The sequence below is a fragment of the Cebidichthys violaceus genome, unplaced genomic scaffold, assembly GCF_023349555.1.
Source record: "Cebidichthys violaceus isolate CVI_PGR_0920_01 unplaced genomic scaffold, fCebVio1.0.p SCAF_30, whole genome shotgun sequence".
NCBI lineage: Eukaryota > Metazoa > Chordata > Actinopteri > Perciformes > Stichaeidae > Cebidichthys > Cebidichthys violaceus.
Window position 1 is genome coordinate 2,466,435 of NW_027176484.1, and position 21,699 is coordinate 2,488,133.

The window sequence follows — 21,699 nt, forward strand, 5'->3', positions numbered from 1 at the left end:
AATTGCCTCGCTTTGCCTTGAACATACCTTTTTTTTTTTGCGTTTGCATTTAGTGAAAAGACTGATTGGCCTGATTGGTTGTGTTTTCTTTGCAGGACAGTTAAACATTTTTGTCTGTGTTAAAGCGTTGTTTTACTTTGGGATCTCATCCCCTTTTTTTCTACCCTTTTTCTACCCTGATAAATATGAGCGTTCATGTCATCAAATCCATGTTTCCATGGACAGTAATATGTTTTTGAAAATATAAATCTAAACTGGATTCCATTTGAAAGACAACACAGCTATCCTCCTCATATATATGTACTTGATATCATAGATCCCCCCCCAATAAATGCATTGACAAATGTTTCATTATATCATATGACTAATTGTGACATTAGTCCTGGTTATCTCATTTGACAATAGCAGAGCGCTTACATTTGGAGGGATTGCCGGTATAGAAGCACCTCCCCTACGCTGCTGATTCTCTTCTCGGCCTGAGCCAGTGCAGCTCGTCTTCAGCTCGACCCGTTTACTTCAGCTATAGCTACTTACAGCTTGATCGCAGTTCTTTAATCTCATTAACTGCTATCTGTGTGAGCACATCTAAATGACTCTGAGGCAGCTGATGTGGTTTAGTGCAGATTTAATTGTTGACCCAGGCTATTGTAACTGCTATCTTGCTGTTTAAAACCGCTTGGCAGCGAAGCCAAATCTCCCCGCTCCAACTGCCACCTCTTAATTCAGTCTTAAACTGTGACCTTCGGTATGTGTCACTATATAAATATATATATATATGTGTTTTATGAGGGTCTTTATGAGTCACTTTTAGCCGCACCAGCTGCGTGGCTCTCTGGATGGCAATCTCAAGTCTGTCGGTCGGTCGGTCGACGCGCCGCTTTGGTCCAGATTGGAAAACCTCAACAACTGTTCAACGAATCTCTGTGAAATCGTGCGCAGACGTTCATGGTGCCCAGAGGATGAATCCGAAAGACTTTGACGATCTCCTGACTTCAAGCGCCATCAGCAGGTTGACATTTTTTTTTTTTTTTTTTAGCCTTGGTTAATAAATGTCCGGACAGCTATTGGATGTGTTGACATGAAGCATGTTACCGAGATTTATCTCCAGAACTTTTCATCCTGCGCTGCACCATCGACACAAATTTGTTCATTACTGAATGTTTATGACTACACCTTCAAGAAGATTAACATTGCTATCAGCCTCAGCTCTGCTTTGTGTTAGCCTGCCGCGCTAAACACACTAAACCGATGTGGTGAACATGATAGACTGCAAAACATCAGCATGCTAACACTGTCATCGTGAGCATGTTGCCAATGCTGCCGTTAACATTAAGCTCAAAGCCTTCTGCCCATAATACAGCCCCACAGAGCATGGCTCTTAGACTTGTTATTCAGTATTTATAAAGACACTTCTGCAGTACTTATCTTCTGCATATTATAAAGAAATCAGCTGCCAAAGCCACTTAGAAGCAGCCTGACCCTGCTGAGGTGTGTGAGGCTCTTTGAATGAGAAAAAAAAAAAAGTCTGTTGTTCGAGAGGCACTTCAGTCGGTTTCTAAAACACATTTGCGAGCGATGTTACAAAGAGCACGAAGTAAAGTACATACTCCTGTCGACGCCAAAGCTCTGCATCGTGACCCCTGAGAGGCTGTTGATCACGTTTCGTAACAATCTCATCTTCTCGGGGCCCCGAGGATGGAACTGGAGGAGTTGCTCTGTCGTTCACTAACAACCACTTGAACCTCGCTACCAAGGAGACCCAGGTACTCCCCAAATCCCAATTAATGAGAGAAAGGCTTAAAGAGGGTGTTCTTGACTCTGGCTGTGACAGCTTAATTGTAATTTTAGCGAGGCCCCTCTGGCAACAATGTTCTCTACTTGACAGCTCTGTGCTCCTGATTGAACTGAAAGCCCTCTTTTGCATATTCATGTAGCTTCAACTGAATACAGTGCAGTGGTGGAACATATGCCCGTCTGCAGTTGTGTGTTTGTAGGCAAGGAACCATTATGCATCTAATCAACATGCATCCACGGTGGATAATTAACATTAATGTGTTCATACAGACGACAGTGACATGAATGTGATGCTGCGTTTTAGTCAAATGTGATTAGTCCTCAGGAATACAACAATGCTTGATGTCTTGATGTCTTTTATTTGTCAGATAACGCGCTAATAATGCCACACTGAGACATAATCGCTTTAAAAAAAAAATAAGGGTCTATCATGTTAAAGTCACGGTGAAACGAAAATGGGTGTCTTTAGCGTCTGTAGTGTGATGTATTTCACAGTGAAGCGGAATATTTGAGCAGTTTACAGTTACAAGAGGGTTTTTAAATCAAATCCTTGGCATTCGATTGGATCTCTAAAAAGTGTGTGTGTGTGTGTGTGTGTGTGTGTGTGTGTGTGTGTGTGTGTGTGTGTGTGTGTGTGTGTGTGTGTGTGTGTGTGTGTGTGTGTTGGGGGGGGGGCTTAGAGTTTAGCTGCCTCTCCTCAAATGTAAAAACTATATACTGCGTGGAACTCGTTCTCTGCAGATAGCAGGAGTTAATCACTTGCACACAGATATGACCCATAGTTGTGGCTTGCACTTACTGCTAGCCAAATTATAACGACCACACTTGCCAACTAAACAGAGACAGCCTGCGTTCATCACAGCGACAGTTCTTTGTTCAGTTGGTGTTCAGTCCAATGCTTAGATTAATGACATACTACACCCAGCAACCTTATCATGCTCATAATTTATTAAATCCATTTAAATTCATGTCAGGTAAACATTGACTTCTTGTATGGAGCCTTGATTTAAAACCGGTTGAGCCTGTGCAGCCGTTGGCCACTATTAGAGTTTGCAAAACATCCCAACAGCCTCTGCTGCTGGGTATTGAAAGTGCATGAAAAGGTATAGTGTGTACATATATGTGGCATGAGTAGGAGCAGCTTATTCTACATCGTGGAAGACTGACTTTTACACTGTGTGATGAACGGTATTTATCTACAGGGAACTGACAGGACTACAATTTATTGAAAAAAAACCCACATTTCATTATTGGGTGCAGTCATGACATTGTCTTAAATCTTTTGTTAGACTGCAGACAGTACACTGTTTCGGTTTTATTGCATTAGCATAGCTGCTGTTGCTCAGACGAGCGTACCTCGGTGCAGCGTCCCTGACTTCAGATCAGCCTAGATGGACCATTGCCATCAAAAGATGCACACGGGAGCAAAAAGGCAGCGAGGTGCATTAACAGTAGTCTTTTTGATGTTTGTGGGCGCATAGTCGTCCTTTTATGAAGTGCACTATATATCTCGCATGATTCCTTCCCCTTATTAACATAATATTAGCTTTGAAAAGACCGGAGCTAAATGCATTTGTCTTCATGAATAATGCAAGTAAGAGACATGTCGTCTTCCGCGTTTTCTTTTCCACGCAGCGCGCATCGTCTCCTCTCTGAAGTAGAAGTCCCTAAAAGCCTTTCCTGGGAGAGTGCAGTGAGGTGGACAGCAAAGCAGAACAAAAGGTTATTTTGTTGAAAGAGGCAGAGTGGTGACAAATTATGAACAACTCATTACACTGAGGTGGCACTTTGCAGAGCAGCGAACACAATCAAACATTGAGGATGGATCTCTGGCGGAATGTTGGAAGGTGCTAATAGCTGTCTGACAGTGACAAAATGAATTACATTAAAATGTTCCCCAAGACCAAGAACTCATTTATACTTTAGTGCTTTTCATGTTTTAGGATAATTTTGTATGGCGTTTCTGCTCTGTTAGACACAGTACTTCAAAACTTTAATAAACTTCTTTTTAAAAATCAAGGAAACTGTTGTTTGTTTTTTAAAAATTGAACTAACCTTGTCACCTAAAATGTTACTTAATGGCTTTGTTTACTGGCCAAGTTTTTTCCAGTTCAGAAAGTATTACGTTCTTGTATGGAATCTCTTGGTATTTAAAAAAAACCACAATCTTTTTACAGTGGAGACCAGGGTTTGCGTCTTGTTGCCCCATGTTGAGGTTAAAATATTAAAAGTATGACCACGTCCTGTCTTGTGTCTGTCACCATTGACTTTGTTTTTAATCCAGGAGCCTTTAGTTCCTAAACATAACCACAAAGACTCTTTACCTTGAGTTGTGTTTTGTGGATATTGTAGGGAAAATAAAAATGAAGATCTCACTTCAATAAAAATGTTTCCGTATTAAGATAAAAGCTAAATTTGGGGAGGCGTTATGGTTCTTTAAAAAAACATTTACTGTTGCAAATTGGCCATAAATAAAAAAAGGATTTTAGTAGTTTTATTTTTGCATATCTTTGTTTTTTAATGCATTTATTGAATCTCAGAAGAAGCCAATGGATTTTAGTTGTATTGAAGGAATAGTTTGACATGTTGGCAATTGCTCTTATTTTCTTCCTCGGCGAGAGTTAAATGAGAAGTATGAAGGGTCGGAAAGGCTCAGTGGAAGTGTGTCAATTCACTGAGCGATTAGACACACAGTGTGATGCAAACAAATTAATTAGTGTGGTTTTAAGTGTTTCTTCCCTTGAACTTTGAAGAACTTGATTAGTTTTGGTTTGGCACTAGTCATGTGCTTGCATCCAAAGTGCCTCACTTTGCTGTGGTGGTTGTGGTGGTAGTAACACAGGAAAGATGGAAAAACAGCCAAGAAAACAATAAATAAAATTAAAAAAAAAAAATCATGGAAGAGCGTTATCAGTGTTGTCTGAGCTTCATCATTCAGTTTCCTCTTGCAGGGCGCTGGGGTGAAGCAGCGTAGCCCTGCTCCGGTCTCTCGTATAAAGTTATCAGCTGTTTGGATGCTATGGCGTTAAAGAGAGCTCCTGTGTGGGCCAGCGCATGTTTCCCCGGTGGCATCATCAAATCCCCCCGGCTAGACTCCCCACTTCGCTTAATATCCCTTGTCAACAACTGCTTTGGGTTCAGTTCTCGCCACTGGTATTTTAATCAGTCACTATTATGAGCTAAACGGCTGCAGCGGCCCTGAGGCCAGCTGTTGGGCATGTTTGGATGCGTTTGGATATCTGCCTGCATTGCGATGGCCTGCCAGCATGGAGGCAGCGCAATTTGATGAACCTGCGATGAACAAAACACTCACATTTACACAACACAGAGACATAATTCTTTCGAATCGCTTCATGCCTTTTTTATGTTAATGTTTTTCATTTTTTTTGTTGGCTTTGCTGAGGTTTGTTGCCGCATTTTGATCAGGCGACGGGTGCTGTGGTCGATCAGCCACAGGTCGTTATCAGCCGATAGTTTGAACAAAACTGTACTTTTTATTCGTTGACATCCCCAATTAATATTATTGGCTTTCGAGACATGACGAATGGTGACACCTTTGAGCTGCTGGCTTTACGAAGGTCCCCTCAAATATACACACAAACATTTATGCGTGCGAGCTCCTGCAAATCCGCACACTTTTGTTCCAGTTACAAGTTGCATTGCTTGACGACGTAGTAACAACCAATCACATCACAGGGATGAAGTTATTTCTGACCCAACAGACAGCCCCCTTCCCAAATTAGTCACAGCGAGGAGTCGAATAGATGAAAGAGACGAGTGCTCTCTCTAAATAAACCTTTGTATCGACGCACAAAGCTCAACATTCACAAAAAGGTTTAACTACACGTTGATGGAGCGGCAAGTCTGACACTGGACCAATAGCTGTTAACTAAACTGAAAAAAAAAAGCCTGATGGGAAAATGGAAACTATCACAAAGTGTTTCGCATGAAGCATCGGCATCGAATAAAAGAACGCAAAGTGCAAGAACACTCAAACACCACAAATTAGACCCATCCCCTGCAACAAGTAGCCCGCAGCAAACCACACCATCGCTGATCCCTGTTTATAGACATATTTAATGACAAACGACATGGTGCCAATAGGTCAAACATGCAGGTTTGAACTGATGAATGTCGCTGATCTGAGACGTGAGATGTCAACAATTAATGTTGTGTGATTCATAAGGATTTAGTCTGTCATTTCTATATATTACATTTATTTGATTGAGCTCTGTATGCAGCTCAAAAACGTTTTTCCGATTCTGAATCCACTAATGGGGAATGTTAAGCTTAAAGGAAAACGTATGTATATTGTGATATGAGAGAGCTGTTTTTTCCTCTGTCTGACAAGAGAGTGAAAGACAGAAAGTGATGGGTAGTGGGCAGAGTGCCCGCCTCAGTGATAAGTGGACCACTGCAGAGCTATGAGTGAGGAGAAACCTGATATCAGGATGGCAGCACTCAGCGTGTTGGAGGTGAGGGACGGACGGAGGGAGGGAGGGAGGGAGGGCAGAACACTCACAACAGCATTGCTTTTAAGTGGACAGCTTGAAGATATTAACACGAGATGCTGCTCGGCTGTGTGAGTGTGAGTTAATGACACGTCAAGCAGGAGTGGAACTGAGAGGAAATCTAACTAGACCCGCGAGCGAAGGTGTAACTCCCGTCACATATTTCTTTTTTGTGCCGTGTGAACCTAGTTCTTTGCAACTGACAGTCTGCATTTTTTTGTGAGCGGTGTGTTCATCTCACGGTTACTTTGTGTTCTAGGTCATAACCCACGCAACTTCTTCCAAACCACAATTTGTTTCGATTAACAAGAGTTTGGACACACCCTGCGGCGCGTCTTAAATAGGTGTGTTTAACTGTACGCTCCCATTCTCACGTTAGCAAAAACAGATTCTCAACCGTATTCCAGAGCTCTGAATCATCTCACACGTTTCATATGTTGACCATGGTGACTCAAAAGCCTGCTGTTCCCTTCATAATGCTAGAAGAAGCAAGTGAGCAGGATTGAAGTTGGCTGGCTGATACATGAGACGTGGACTCTTATTTTGCTTTGTGGTCATCGTTTAGTCATCCTTAACTATTATTTTCCTTTGTAAGGCGTCTATCTGCTTAAATAAGCAATGTCTATTTTCAGTATCAACTTTCATTTTTAAACTTGGGTTTTGCTGAAATGTTATGTTATGCTAACGGTACGCTAGCTGGTGCTATGTTGACTGCAATAGGAATCAGAAACCAGACTGGTTAAAGCAAAATCAACCTGACCAGAAACAGCTAACATTAAGCTAACATTAAGCTAACATTAAGCTAATGTTGATTGAATGATATGAAATGACCATTCTGTCTAAATATGATGCAAAATAATCTATACTCTAAAGGTCCCCTATTGTAAATAGGGAGATTTTCCCGTCTATTTTTATTATAAAGCAGGTTCAAGTGATAAATAAATACGGTGAAAGCATATCAAAGTCCATGGATAAATATATAACTATAAAATATATAGACTACTTCACAGGTTTGAATGTAAACACTGGAGTGTTTCTTCTTATTTCTGGAGTTACTCAAGTCATTTTTAAAGTAAATACTTTTTTACTTTCACTAAGGTAGTTGGTTTGATGACTACTTTTACTGTTTGTGTACTTTTTTTTTTTTTTTTTTACAAAGCAACAGTACTTTTACTTGAATACAAGTTTATTTCCCGTTGCAGTGTGTGTGTGTGTGTGTGTGTGTGACCTGACAGAAAGTAAGCATGGACCCAAACTGTTGCCTAGCAACTTAATTCCGTTGGAAAATGCTAAAACGAAGTGTTTCAGACAGAGGCTGAATACAGGTATGTGCAGCCAGACAGTATGAGAAATATGTAGCTTTTAGAACATGATTTAGTCAACAGCACTCTATCTTTGGTGCATCAGTAATACTGTACTTCCTCATTCCAGTTCCTTGAAGACAATCTGATTCTGAATGTATTGCAGTGGGAGGAGCGGGGTAATTAGAGCCATTGATCTGGCTAAATGATTGCCTTCGCGTCGTGCTGAAGGGCATGTGCTCAGCAAGCCCCGGTGTTATCTGATGACCCACAAAATCGATGGCCTGGCTGCAATCTCCCAGGTGATTTACCTCATTCCATTTATCTCGCAAGGCTGAGTGGGTCCACATGCACGGAAACAGCTCACAAGGCCACGCATACTCTCAATAAGCATACGTAAATGCTACACAATTCCCTCTGAAGTATTTATGAGTGCAAAAATCTCATCTTGCCCACAGTCCTGAGGCACTGCGTGTAGGGGGCTTGTTCCCTTGGAAACCATATTTTGCTCTGGTCCATAATGGATTCTGGTTGCCCCGCCGAGCGACTGATGAAAAAAAAGATCATTACATAGAGAAGACATTTGAAATGTCACCAAGATGTCAGGCTGCTCTCACATACTTGCAGACCCTTCTCCCCCTTGTTTCTAATAGAAATGTTACGCCGGGGACAAGTTGAGCGCAAACCCGCCAATAACGAACAAATTCAAAGCTTCCAAGAAAACTGATGATCAAACTGTGAAAGATTGTGGTCAAATTTACTCTGAACCACAATATCTCAATATAAGAACTTGGTCACAATATGATCAAACCTGTTTACATAATCTGTATGACTAATATGCAAATGTAAAGCCGGACGTATTACGTTTTCTATCAACATAGTGAGGAAATGTCCTTAATTAACATCCGGCAGTGATATTAACATATTTTTGCCAATATATCCAAACATGTGATATTATTCATAGTGACCAGTGCAACCGTAAGTCCTTTACCACAGAAAAAGTCCATATATATATATATATATATATATATATATATATATATATATATGTAACGTAATTTCTAGGAGACAGGGTTAGAGCAGGCACTTGTTTTTCACTGGTGGCATTATTAATAGTGGTGTTAGCATTTACTTGGTAAAGGCAAAGTGGGCGTCGCCGTCATCACCAGGCTCCCTGTCACTCTCCAGCTGAAGGACAGGATAAGGTCCCTTTGTTGACCTGCTTGCTTACAGCAGCCACTTGGACGGTAATCACAAAAAATAACACCGACCCACTAAAGAGCGTTACAGCAGGGCTGGCCCGTAGACCCGGTCACAATGAGTGCTGCCTAAATGAGCTCATTAATCACAGACAGCACCAGAGGCAGAGCCGTTCTTAATTCATTAATGCTCGGCAGAGCAGTCCGGGGGGGGGGGGGGGGACAATCGTCTTTTCGGTATCAACAACTGTGAACTCCAAAATGACGCTTTGTGTACAATGAATACTCAAAATGCATTAGTGCTTAATATTACGTTCCAGGGCGATAGGTCCATAGAATACAACAACAAGCTGGTTTTACAGCTACAAATCAAATGACTCAAATTGAAATGATATGATTGTTTTTAAAAAAACAAAACAACAACATTATTTTAAATAATTGAATTATCCTCTTTGTGTTAACCGCACCAGTTGTTGGTGGTCACTGAGGCATAGAGTGTGTGTAATAATACATCTGGACGTCTCTTACCTCTCGTGTACGAGCTGGGATAAGGCAGCCCTTCAGCTCCCAGTGTTTACATCTCCAAGCTTCGTAAAAAGACAGGAACAAAAGGGAAATTTGTCAAGGCACTTGGAGGAGCGTCCTGTCTTTTCTCACGTTTTCACTCTTGTTTACCTTTAGTACCTTAACCAATTGCCCTGATAGACAGCTGTGTGCTCAGAAAGCTTACTTGTCACAGGTTTTCTTTGCAGAGGATATAGGCCCTCTTTCAAGGAGGGATTACAGAAAACCACCAGAGAGGAATTGAAAACAAGAAATTCCTCGACATCCTCTCTGTCATTAATGAATAAAATGCAATTCGGAAGAAGTTTTGCACTCCTCGTTTTCTGCTGGTATACCTGTTAATCAGCCCCGCTGGCTGTGACAACACTACGTTCTGTGGGCGTGATGAAATGGATAACTTCAGAGAAAAGACTGCTTTGGTTCAGCTCCACTATTTCTTCTCCAAACATGCACGCGCATAGGCCTATGCACACACACACACACACACACACACACACACACACACACACACACACACACACACACACACACACACACACACACACACACATACTGTATGTGCACCAGCTGACAGGACAAACAAATGCATGGACTTTAGCCTTCACCTATTTTGTTCAGACACGGCTCATGTCTGCTTGTCTCTTTTGATGACGCCCTTTCATCTTGTTTGCATTGATTACAGGCTGACGAGTCACAGTGATACACTTCGGGGGCCCTATTCATGTCTGCAGCCCCCGCGACACACACTGGGTCCATTGTGGCGAGGAATGTCTCCTTTCATGGCCTGAACCCGCCCGTGAAAGCATGTCAATAATCCCCAGGCAGTGGGTGCTTCACAATGCCGCCGCGACCGTCCCACCAAACGGACCATGGTGGAAATAGGCCCCATTTTGCACAAAAAAAAAAAAAAAAAATGACTGGGATGGCTGAAAAGAGCGGACATTTGAATGGATGAAGTAATTAATCTGATGGATGCTGATAATCAAACAACTTCACAAAGGTGAGACTACTTACACAAGAAGAAAAGCGCTAATCAATGTTAAGCCTTGAAGCAGTATGCGATCCCCTCTTCATTTATAACCCTCTCTCACACACACACACACACACACACACACACACACACACACACACACACACACACACACACACACCACACCAAATATGTCGAGAACAGCTTTATTGCTCTGCACAGCCCCTCCTTGTTTTCACACTGCAGGCCTCCAAGAGGCGAGCGAACATGGTTTCTGTACTCAGGAAGTATCAAGATCCTTGTGTACAGCAGAAGCAGGAACAAGAATCAGTTCGCTACAGAAGCTGTGGTTTTGGTAGCGAGGAGCAGTTTTGAGCAGAGGATACGATACCATAAGCAGCATAAATGGGATTTGAGTCTTCAGTGGCCACTAAAGTCATTGAAAATATACATCAGGTGTATTTATTTTGGGGCTGGTGTGAGTTGGTGGTGTGGGGCTGAAAGAGGTTGAAAGAATCCATTGGCCAAGCCCTTGTAGAGATGGGAGTGAAAAGAGCCAATCATTGCTCTGTAAAGAATTAAAACCACCTCTGCAAATAGCTCCAATATTTGTGTAGTGCCTCAGAGTGGGAGATTCACAGCGTCTGGGTTTCCAGTGCAAATAAACAGTGCAGAGGTCTACTAGGGTGGACTGCCCCCCCCCTCCCCCCTTATCCCAGAGGTGAAGCCCCCTTCTTTGTTGCTGCCTAATCTGGGCCACTCTCTATTGAGTGGGATGAAAAGTGGATCTGTGTGTGTGTGTGTGTGTGTTTTGTGTGTTTTGTGTGTGTGTGTGAGAGAGAGAGAGAGAGAGAGAGAGAGAGAGAGAGACATAATCACAGTCCTCAATGTGTGAGATGAAGCTGTATGATAATGTGTGTTTGTATGTGGTTCTTGAATCAGAGTCTCGGGGCCTGTGGAGACCGCCGCTGTGTTTGCCAGTTCCCAGATAACCCACATCCTTACGCTGCACCTACACATACCAATCCCAGGATCCTCGGCGCAGAGCGAACTGACAAGTATCAGCGCAATTGACCAGCAATGCTGCATAAATCAACAGTACCCGCCCACTCGAGATACGATGAATAGAAGGTGATGTTGAAATGCCATGCGGTTCGATTTTGGACGGCATTGCTTGACGTACAAAGTAGAGGTCATCGCAGGTCTGACCCGCAGAGATCTGACCCAGGACCTGCGCTGAGAAGGGTCTAAATTGTATTCAGTGTGTATCAAAGTGAGCAAACTATCCGATCACGTGTTCTGTCGTTAACGTCGCTGGAGGACAATGTGTGTGGGTGAGCCTGTTGTTCTCCATGAGGGCCGCTTCCTGTCATTTTTGGGTCCCTTTCAGATCTGGTCTCTTTTTCTTATGCGACCCGGTTCGGGTACCTTTCCACAAGTTCATTTTTGGACTTTGGACATTTTCTGATTGGTGGATTGACTGAGCGGTTGTGTAAACAATGGCGGCTCGTTTGATGACATTAGAGGATATCCTACTATACTTTTTTTTTTTATATTGATTTATGTTAAAATGACAAGATAGACTTGCATGTTTTTTTTTTTTAGTGTTTCTATGCTAAATGTAATGAATCATTTTGCTTGTCGGAAAGCCAGATACCTGAAGAAAGCACAGAACAGTAAGAGCTACTGGGAGAAGTGCATCGTTTCTAAAACCATCTCAATGCCATTTCTGTGTACGGTGACATTATAATTAGTGGGTTGCCTTGGCAAGTGACTTACAAGTGATCGTAAAATACTTAGTAATTTACTCCCTCTTTAAACGTGGCAACGTCCCCATATTTGAGGTGGAGGAAGAGGTTTTTTAGCGTTGCCACTCTTCTCGTTGCACTTCAGTCTGGCAACAAAAAAAACCCAAAAAACTGTGATTCATTCTGTTTTTAAAACCCTAAAACTATTCATTACACGTAAGGTACACATAGGCATGTGATCACTTCGAGGGTCGCAGTCATACCAAGAAAGTAAGTGTGTAGAGAGCAGGTCGCCATATTCTGATAGAGACGCCGTAAACAATCATACCTTTGGGTGATTTCATCTCTAACAACACCTGGCTAGCATGTTGTGGGAGGAAACTGGAGCGAGCAGTGGAAATATTCTGTTCTTACAAACCACCGTCTCATACAAATTTTTTTTTTCCTATCAATGTTTTCTACGACTGTTTCTACGAGTGTGTGCTGTGAAGAACTTCTTAACGTCGCCCCAGTCTCCGGCTCTGAAGGTGACACTGAATACACGTTAACATAACTTTGCCCATTTAACTGTCTGCTAGTCGTGTAATTTATTAAAAAAAAAAAAAATACATCCATCACAAAACAAAAAAATGTCTTTCACCTGGGATGGTTTCCGAACGATAACAGAGCTCGCTGTGCTTTAGGATTCACGTCGCAAGGTGGATGTCAGCTCAGCAAAGTAAACTTTGATTTAGCTGCTGCTCGAGGAAAGGCGCTGCGCTTCAACTCATGTTAAAGACAGTGACGGTTCCTGTACTCGTCACCAATAAGCACGCCATCTATTGTGATTTGTGAATGTCATTCTGTCATCGTTTCTGCATTCGACTCGCTGTGTGTGTGTGTGTGTGTGTGTGTGTGTGTGTGTGTGTGTGACTAAACACGCTCGTATGAATAGAGAATATACAGAACTTTAAAAAAAGGAAAGTGACATTTCATCCAAGTGAGAAGAGGAAGAGGAAGAGGATGACGACGTAAACTGGCAGATCGATCGCGCAAATGAATTAGACATTGGTGTTCCTGATGAAAGTGTAGACCTAAAAATGAACATAAACTATAACAACTTTAATAGAACACGTCGTTTTTTGGTTCCTCCTATAAGTTGGCTGTTCTTAAGATGCCCTTAACCTCCTTCGAGCGGGTAGGAGGCACTCGTTAATCTACGACTGTTTCTAAGAGCCTATTCACTTACACTGCTTTGGAGAAACACCTCTTATGCTTAAGAGGGTTCGTCAGATGGATTTTATGACCATCTTAGCCTTAAGATGCTTTTTTTTTGTTTTTTTTTGGCGACGAGGCCCTGGTCTTTACAGCGGAGGCTGCACAAAGTCAGAAGCGAAATATGCTGGATTCGTACGTGTTCTGGTCCATTTTACTTCCACATGCAGCCGGACTCATGCATGTGTTCAACGTCAGAGGTCAGACAACGGAGCGACGGAGAGGAAATTATTTCCGGATATACAATTTCTTTAACAGAAAGATGAGCTGATAGTCAGAATGTTCTCCATAACTCAATAATGAAACCTTTCATACTTTTGTATTAAAATATATCAAGCATATTAAAGGTTGGAATATATCACCATATTATAGCTCGGATTAAATATTGAACTTTTGTGCAACCTTTCTTGTTTAATTCCTCATCTTTTTTGGCAAAGGCTGCGTCATAATAAAGCCTCATTTGTATATTTAATTCTTCCTGCACCGGCTTACACTTTACCTGTTAAAGCTAAAGTTGCTAACTTTAACATAAGATAACTTTGTGTCGTGTTTGCTTGAACTCGTCACTATATCCTGATAATAGTACATGAGACAGATGTTCTGTGATAAAACCAGGCTCCTCTGCCTCCTCTTAGTGCTTCTAATGTCAGTTGCAAGATTCCCCTGAACTCTCAGACAAACAACCAATCAGAGCAGAGGAGTGTCCAACGCAGTGACCATCGCCGCTCGAGGAACTCAAATTGTTAAACCGAGGCAGTGCTGATATCAATATGCATCTAGATTCGGTTACTGTATTGCCGATTTCTCCCGTCAAATGTTTTCAGAAACATATTTAAGTGTAATGTTTAGCTGTGGAGTGAGAATGTTTGTAACCCGGCCGCCATGTTGAAAACAATCGAGCCAAAACCGAGAGCCGGAGCAAACTTTCAAAAAAAAAAATGTCTATTTGTTGTCGCTTTACAAAGTCATGCATTTTACTATTTCACCCCAAGACATTTTGAAATGATGTGAACTTTTCAATGGACTACAGATACAACAGATACAAATGATCTTCAAGCTATTATCTGGTGCTGGGCATCAAATGTATGTGTTAAACGAAACACACTATGTCCCTTTTAAATAAAATAAATGAATATGAATATATAATGACAAATAAAGTTACCAACTGAGTATATGTTTTGAGAATCACTTTGTTGGAATCTAGAACATGTTGTTGTTGTTGTTGTTGTTGATCTTGTCACGTACAGCTAAGAGAACTAATAAAGTTCCCTCAGGAAGCTTTGATTTTGAGAAGTGTAAAAAGTTTGTCGCTCACACAGTTGTACGGTCTGTTCCTGCTACAAGGCGCGATGATTACAACCAGGAAGATGAATTATCATTAGGGAGGCTTTGTTTGAAAAAAAAAAGAAAAAAAAAAAAGATCTTCTTTAAAGTCTCCCTGTGAGTGTGTAGCTTACTGACATGCCCTCTGTTTATGAGTTATTATCACAACTCATGTCAGAGCATCTGCAGGAGGGAATGCATTTGTTGCTAAGCAACAGCTAAAGCTTGCAGTATGCTGCTATGTTCAAAATATGGTGGACTTCTAAGCTTTGGGCACTTTTTTTTTTTTTTATTCTACACATAATATTAAATTTAGTTGAGGTCTCATGTTTACAGCGAGTGCCCGAGTAGTTCTATTCAATCTGCATTTTAGAAATACCTTCATTAAAGTATTAACTGAGATACATTTCTCATTTTTATTATAGCGCAAGTTAGGTTCTGCAAACTCAAATTCACAAACATTTTCTAATTTCTTTTGGACTGTGTCACTGGGACATATTCATTCAACATTTTGCAACACATTCTTCCCCAGACTTTAGTAGAAGTTTCCCCGTTGACGTCAATACACGCGTATCAAAAGATTACACTTTTAAAAATAATTTTAGAAGACAATATGTGCAGAAACCGACGAGTGAAAACGAGCCCATGTTTGAGGTAAAAGCTTTGTTTTGCAGCAAATGTTTTCATGGAGGAGGGGTTGAAAAAGGGGGGGAATCAAACTGATATTTAGCCTCTACTGGCTTTTTTTTTTTGTCCTGCTTTTGTTTTATGCAAGGCTCTTTTTACCACATGGTAGTGACAGATTGTTTGAGCTGAAAGGAAAAGCCATTCAAAGCTAATTAAGCAGCCATTCCAGGCACTATTCGCAGGCAGGAGGGAGAGTAGCACAGGCATTTGTCAGCGCCGTACCCAACGTGGGTTTAATTGACAACCCGGCCTCCTGACTGACAGCTTTTCCACCCCTGAGCCAATCGTGAGCCGCGCAGGAAGACAGCTGCGACGCCATTGGCTTAGAAAGCAGTGAACGAGGTAGGAAGAGGGGCCCACGTGGGGGCAGGGCACCGTGAGCCTGTGCTTTGATAGGTTGATATCCTCACGCGCAGACGTGTTGTAGCCTCCCTAGTGCTGCTGATAGGGAAGCTTGTAGCTGCTTGAGGTCTCGTTAGAAATAGGTCGATCAATTGAAGTCACTCAAAGTACACTGCTGTAGATTAAGCGGTATCCACATCCTCTACACACTTTGGGTCATGAATTAAATTCTATGAGCTCGTATTTTTCCTGTGTTTTAAGAGGATACATTGTGTATTTGGTTAGTGGGGGTATTTCCTGTTTACGCCAGCACGTAGTCTGCGAATCAACATATTTTTTAACGATACAACTCGCAGGTAAACACTCACAATGTAAGAACGCGGAAAACACCGGTAAAAACGCGCTAACATATAAATTATTGCCTTTTGTTTTGAACAAGTTGTTGAAAGCACCGAATGTCACTACGAATTCAAAATGGCGAACATGTGAGGTCACACATCGCAGCCCTATCAAAACGCCCCGTGCGCTGAACACCCCCACGTGGGGGACACCGGGCTGTGATTGGTCACCGCAACTAAACTCCTTCGGAGAACCCCCATTGGTCAGCGCAGGGCCCTCTCTCGGCAGTCGGTTCCTCGTGTCAGTGCACAGTCTGTGTGTGGTAGGAATTGGGTATACCCACCAGTGAGCTCGTGGTATATTTCACAACGGCCGACATTTTTCACAAGAAGTAAACCCGTTTATTCGCCACACAAACAACACAAAAAATATCTTTGGACTTACTGGAAGACTCGTGTCCTCTCGCTAACTGGATTGTAATATTCTTTGAGTTTGCATGCCGTCAAAAACTAGTCCCGATCGAGGGGTTTCCGACGTCCGACCGGACGGAGAGACGCTCTCCGCGTCGGGATCACCGGGGTTTTAAAGGACTCTCAAGGGGCAAAGGAGAAGAAATACGCACATTTTCTGCACGTATCATCCTGTGGTGACGGCTACAAGTGAAGGATATTAAGCTTTTTGTGTCTGGATACAATTTTTTTTTGTTACCTGTGAAGAAGAGAGAGAGAGGAGGAATCCGCCCAGACAAAGGTAAAAAAAAAAAAAAAGGGCGACATGAAGAGAGCCGCTAACAAGACGGGTGGTGCTGCTGCTGCTGGTGGTGCTTCATGGCAGCCGACTTTCAGAGCAGCAGCTCCTTGTTTTCTCATTTTTTTTCTTCCCCGGACCACCAAAACAACCCCGTTGTGTGTGTGTGTGCGTGTGCGTGTGTGTGTGTGTGTTTGTGTGTTCGTGTTCTTGTTCCCTTTGTGGAAGTCAACTCGTCACATTTACAAAGCATCACGATGTTGAGATCAAAAGTATCAACTTTGGGGTTTATTTTGATACATCGGATCAAACACATTTTTTGCTGGTGACCATGTTTTTCCTCCACTGTGTAACGCAAATCAAAGCGACACATTTATATTTTTTTTTGGTCAAAAAATGGGGAATATATAAAATTTAAAAAAATACCTTAATGAGTTTAAAAAAAAAAAAGCATTTTATTCTCATTTTGTCAAGGAGTAGATCACAATCAGCCCGGTTAAGTTGATAATAAAGCTTCAACTCTCTATACGGTCGCTTGCTGCGAAAGTGATTCAGCTCCTCAGCTGTACCTCGTTGTCTGTTTGTCTGTAGGTACAAAGGAGAGGTCCAGTGGTCGGGCTCTTGAGTGTGCGCCTCGCAGCCGAGAACAGGGCTTTGTCCGCCGCCATCCTGCGTATACAGGGGAGGGGGTGGCGGTGATCTCTACCGCACCTTCACTGGGATTAAGGAAGGAGGAAACAAGGAGAGGAAGAAGAAAAAAAAAACGGCGAATTCACTCGTGTAAAGGACGCGACATGTATCCACAAGGCCGGCATCCGGTAAGTAGCTCTCTTTTGTCACTGTTTTGTAAATTGATGCAAATTGCACGCGCCCTTCAAAGTACAGCCTAATTAGCTCGTCAGAGTGGAGCTGCTGATCCACACCTTACTATTTATGGTCTGCATCGGTGCCGCTGAGCCGCTTCACTCTGGCAGGAGAGAAACTGGGAGCTCGTGCTCATTGGCGAGCCGATCAGAGCTTTTTAGGCTGAACTCGGGGAAGTAGATCATCACCCCTCCTGCTGTGGTGTGACTTCATTTCTCACTAGTTTGTTGGTTCCATTTTTACACTGAATTTGAATGTGGATTTAGCTTTCTGAGCAGCACACACTGGAAACCCCCCCCACATCTTTATTGTTTTCTTCATCCCTTCTCTCTCATCATCCTCTGCCTACCATGTAACATTACTTTAAGGACAAATGAAGCGACCCGCTTCTGTCTGAGCAGATGTTGTTGTTGTGTGAAAGCCGCTCTTTCCTTCGCCAGTCAGGGGGAATGTGATAACAAACCATCAAAAGAGAGAGAAAAAAAAAGAGAAAAAACCCCAGTTCACCAAGAACTAGGAGGGGGTGGCTATAGAGAGGGATGAGCCTGTTTACCTTGACTGTGGTGGCGTTGTTTACACCTGTGGTATCTCCTACCTTGCACTTTTTTCAGGCACCTCACCAGCCAGGGCAGCCTGGCTTCAAGTTCACCGTGGCCGAGTCCTGTGATAGGATCAAAGACGAGTTTCAGTTCCTGCAGGCTCAGTACCACAGGTAATGACCGGCCTACTGTAAACAGCGTGCGCTTCCTGGAAATAAAAGGGAAGAGGAAGCTTCTCTCTTGTTCCGATGTTGTTGCTTCATAAATGTATCTGTCCTGAATTCACTTTGTTTAATATTCTCCAAATCAAGAATGTGCTTTTAAATGAATGTCAAACGCGCTAAAAAGAATACTTCTGTTTCTCTCTTCTCTTCCCGAAGTCTTAAAGTGGAGTACGATAAGCTGGCCAATGAAAAGACGGAGATGCAGCGTCACTACGTCATGGTAAGAGCAGCAGCAGGCGTCGTCGTCGTACAGCCGTGCGTCTGATTTAATGGCGTGTCCTCCCTTTAGCCTCAGGTGAACAGTCACAGGTGGAGCAGCCCTGGTGCTTTTGCAAAGGCCATGTTAGCATGTGCTCTGGCTCGGTGTTATTGACTCACGCCCCGAGTTTTCTGTTTCCATTGGATAAGACGGTGCAGGTGGGATATGTGTGTGTGTGTGGAGGGGGTTGTTGGAGCTCTAGCAGGGGTCAAATGTCCAACTATTGATTGTGAGGTGTGACGACCCTCCTCTATGGCCCCGGGGGGGGGGGGGGGGTCCTCTTTATGACCCTCCACCACCCCTCTCTAACACACCCACCATGACCCACATGGGGGTTAATGACTGGTCTGCTGGCTTTGTGCATAAATCAGAGGGTTTCCTGTATTATTATTTAACTTCACACAGCCAGGGGTTTCTCATCTCTCAACAGCTGGAACGATGATAGACTTCTTGTGGAAACGAGGGGTTTTCATTGAGATCAACGTCACAAAATATATATAGAGTGTTTGTTTTTTTTCACTACTGATATCACAATATGGGAAATAGATGCAAAATCTCACACAGGATAATCAAATTGTTGTTCAGTGCAATGAACTACACATGTTCCACTGTTTTGCATATTACCACACACAACTCTGTGCTTGCGTAACTCTAATTTTTAAGATGACGATGTGACGTCTTCATCTAGTCTTCTTTGATTAATCAACCACAAGCTAATCAGCCATTATTTTAAGACTTTTAGGTCGGCTTAGGTCATTTTTTTTTTGAAATCGGTAGTGTCAAACATTTACTGGTTCCAGCTTCTCAAATGTGGGAAGTTGCAGCTTTTCTTAGTTCTTTATGAAAGTAAACAGAGTGTTTTGGGGGTTTTGGACTGTTGGTCAAACAAAACAAGACATTCGAAGACGTCGTATTTCGTTTTGAGAAAATGTGATGCGCATTTTTTTTCTCTATTTTTGACCTAACGAGTCATCGGTTAAGTGAAAGAAAGGGGTCAGCGGGTGATTCGGCGATTACAGTAATAGCTGCAGCTCTTAATATCATAACAGTCCAGTTAACAGTCAGAAACCAGTCATCTCACGCCTCTGCTTTTGCTGTTGTGTGTCGACACTTAAACCCATTTCTGTAAACCTTACTTGAAAGCTAACATAGCCGCTTGATTCCTATCAAAGAGCTGTGAAGACGGGACATTTTAAAAAAACCTGTTCTAATGCTGCAGCTAACGCGTGTTACAGTTCGGAGCTCCCTGGTGATCAAATGATACAAAAAGAAAGAGGAAAAAATACGACCCAACTCAAAGGTTCTTTCAACCGCCGCGTGGAAAAAGAACAGTCTTTATCTGAGCCGTGTTGTAACTTAAACCTCACTCTTAGTTTGTGTGTATGCCAGCGCTTATCTCGTCTGTACATGAAAGGAGCGACTTTTAACTAAACGCAGCCGTACGATCGTTAAATATTATTCTCCCTGTGAGGAACCAGAAGGTGGTGGGAGTCGCTTTTAATAAATGGAAGCCGTTTGATAAACGAGACGGACAGACTACTCGGCTGTATCTGTCGGTGGGCTAACAATCTTTTGGCAGTCGTCGGCGGACGATGCCGTTTTCACCGGTGGTGTTGGCGTTCTCCTGTGTGTCTGAAGCCACAGACTGGCTTTGCCCGTAGAAGTAAATGATTAAGAGCGGCCGCTCGTCTGTCGGCTGTGGTTGCCCGTAGAACATGAAGTTGTCCACCTCCTTTTGCTTTATGTTCAGAGTGTTTTAAAAATAGCTCGCCCCTCGTGCTGCAACAAGTATTCAGCCTGTCTATTTTATTGTTTGGGTACTTTTAGAGGAAGGATACAAATGTCATACCGCTGCCTTGTTGCACTAACAAACTGCCTGTTCCTCATTAGAGAGACGTCACAAGTAACTGTTTAGTTTGTCCATTGAAAAAAAAAAATGTTTGAAACAAAGTTTTTAGGCCGGCTTCATTGTGTATTCATGTTTTCTCTTCTCTCTCTATTCTACAGTACTATGAGATGTCCTATGGGCTCAACATTGAGATGCACAAACAGGTATGTAGCCATATCAGGGATGCTCTGTGTACAGCCAAAACATTGCTGTTTTTTTTTTTTACCCCCTAGTGATTATGGAACACAAACACACACACACACACACACACACACACACACACACCTGCCCGTACTCTCTACCCTCATCCTTAAATGACTTTTAAGAGGCATGCACATGCTGGCTTCCTGTAGTGAAAATGCTGACAGGCTAAACAACACGAAGGGCACGCTGCCTGATGGGGATGGTTTGATAAGATTAAAGTGAAGTATTTGGCAGACCGTCTGAGAGGATGTGTTTTTGTGTGGTTTGTCCTTCTGTGTGTGTGTGTGTGTGTGTGTGTGTGTGTGTGTATATGTGTGTATACATATGCCTGCATTATTCTGTGTCTGCCTCCCCAGTGCCAGCCGGGCTAAAAGCTCATTAGTTCAGCTGCCACCCGGTGCTGGGCATCATGCTGCAGTGGAACGACTGTTACAGATGAGTGGGGCAAAAAAAATAAATATCTGCACCACCCAAGAAGCCATTTCTGTAGGCATGAAGGGAACAGGGAGGGGGGGGGGGGGGGGGGGGGGGGCAGATATGTTGAAATCATCTCAGCCTTAGGAATAAGGTTCCGCGGTTCATATCGGGCTCTGTCGGGATGTTCTGTTGGGCTCTGGGACTTTTGGTGACATTTGTGGACGAAACAAACAATCGAGAAATCGAGAAATGACTCAATAGTAGTTAGTTGCAGTTTGCTTTGAACCACAGAGCAGGTGTAGTTTCTTTCTTAAAGTCTCGAGGTGTGAATTTGAGCACTTGGTGTGAAGTGCTTCGGCGTTGTCCACTCGATGAGGAGTGTGCTCGGCGTCTGGCCGGCTAACCTCTGCTGCGGTTAGGATAAGACACCCGCTACGGCCGACGCCGCGTAGTCCCCGATCCTCCTCGTCAGATTACACCTGTAAACAACGCTGCAAAACAACTCCGTTCAGCTGAAGAGCTGAC

General features: G+C 42.8%; 1 protein-coding gene across 10 annotated transcripts in view; it reads left to right on the forward strand.

Annotated features, from left to right (window-relative positions):
- The first annotated feature begins 16,349 nt into the window (after positions 1 to 16,349).
- The window catches only part of LOC137882227 (transducin-like enhancer protein 3-B), a 30,644-nt gene continuing 25,294 nt past the window's right edge, over positions 16,350 to 21,699 (forward strand). For all 10 annotated transcript variants that reach the window (XM_068724422.1, XM_068724417.1, XM_068724419.1 and 7 more), the window contains exons 1-5: positions 16,350 to 16,782; positions 17,371 to 17,597; positions 18,255 to 18,355; positions 18,563 to 18,626; positions 20,673 to 20,717. In XM_068724422.1, the coding sequence (XP_068580523.1) occupies positions 17,574 to 17,597; positions 18,255 to 18,355; positions 18,563 to 18,626; positions 20,673 to 20,717 (234 nt within the window). In that variant the 5' untranslated portion in view covers positions 16,350 to 16,782; positions 17,371 to 17,573. The remainder of the gene's footprint in view (positions 16,783 to 17,370; positions 17,598 to 18,254; positions 18,356 to 18,562; positions 18,627 to 20,672; positions 20,718 to 21,699) is intronic.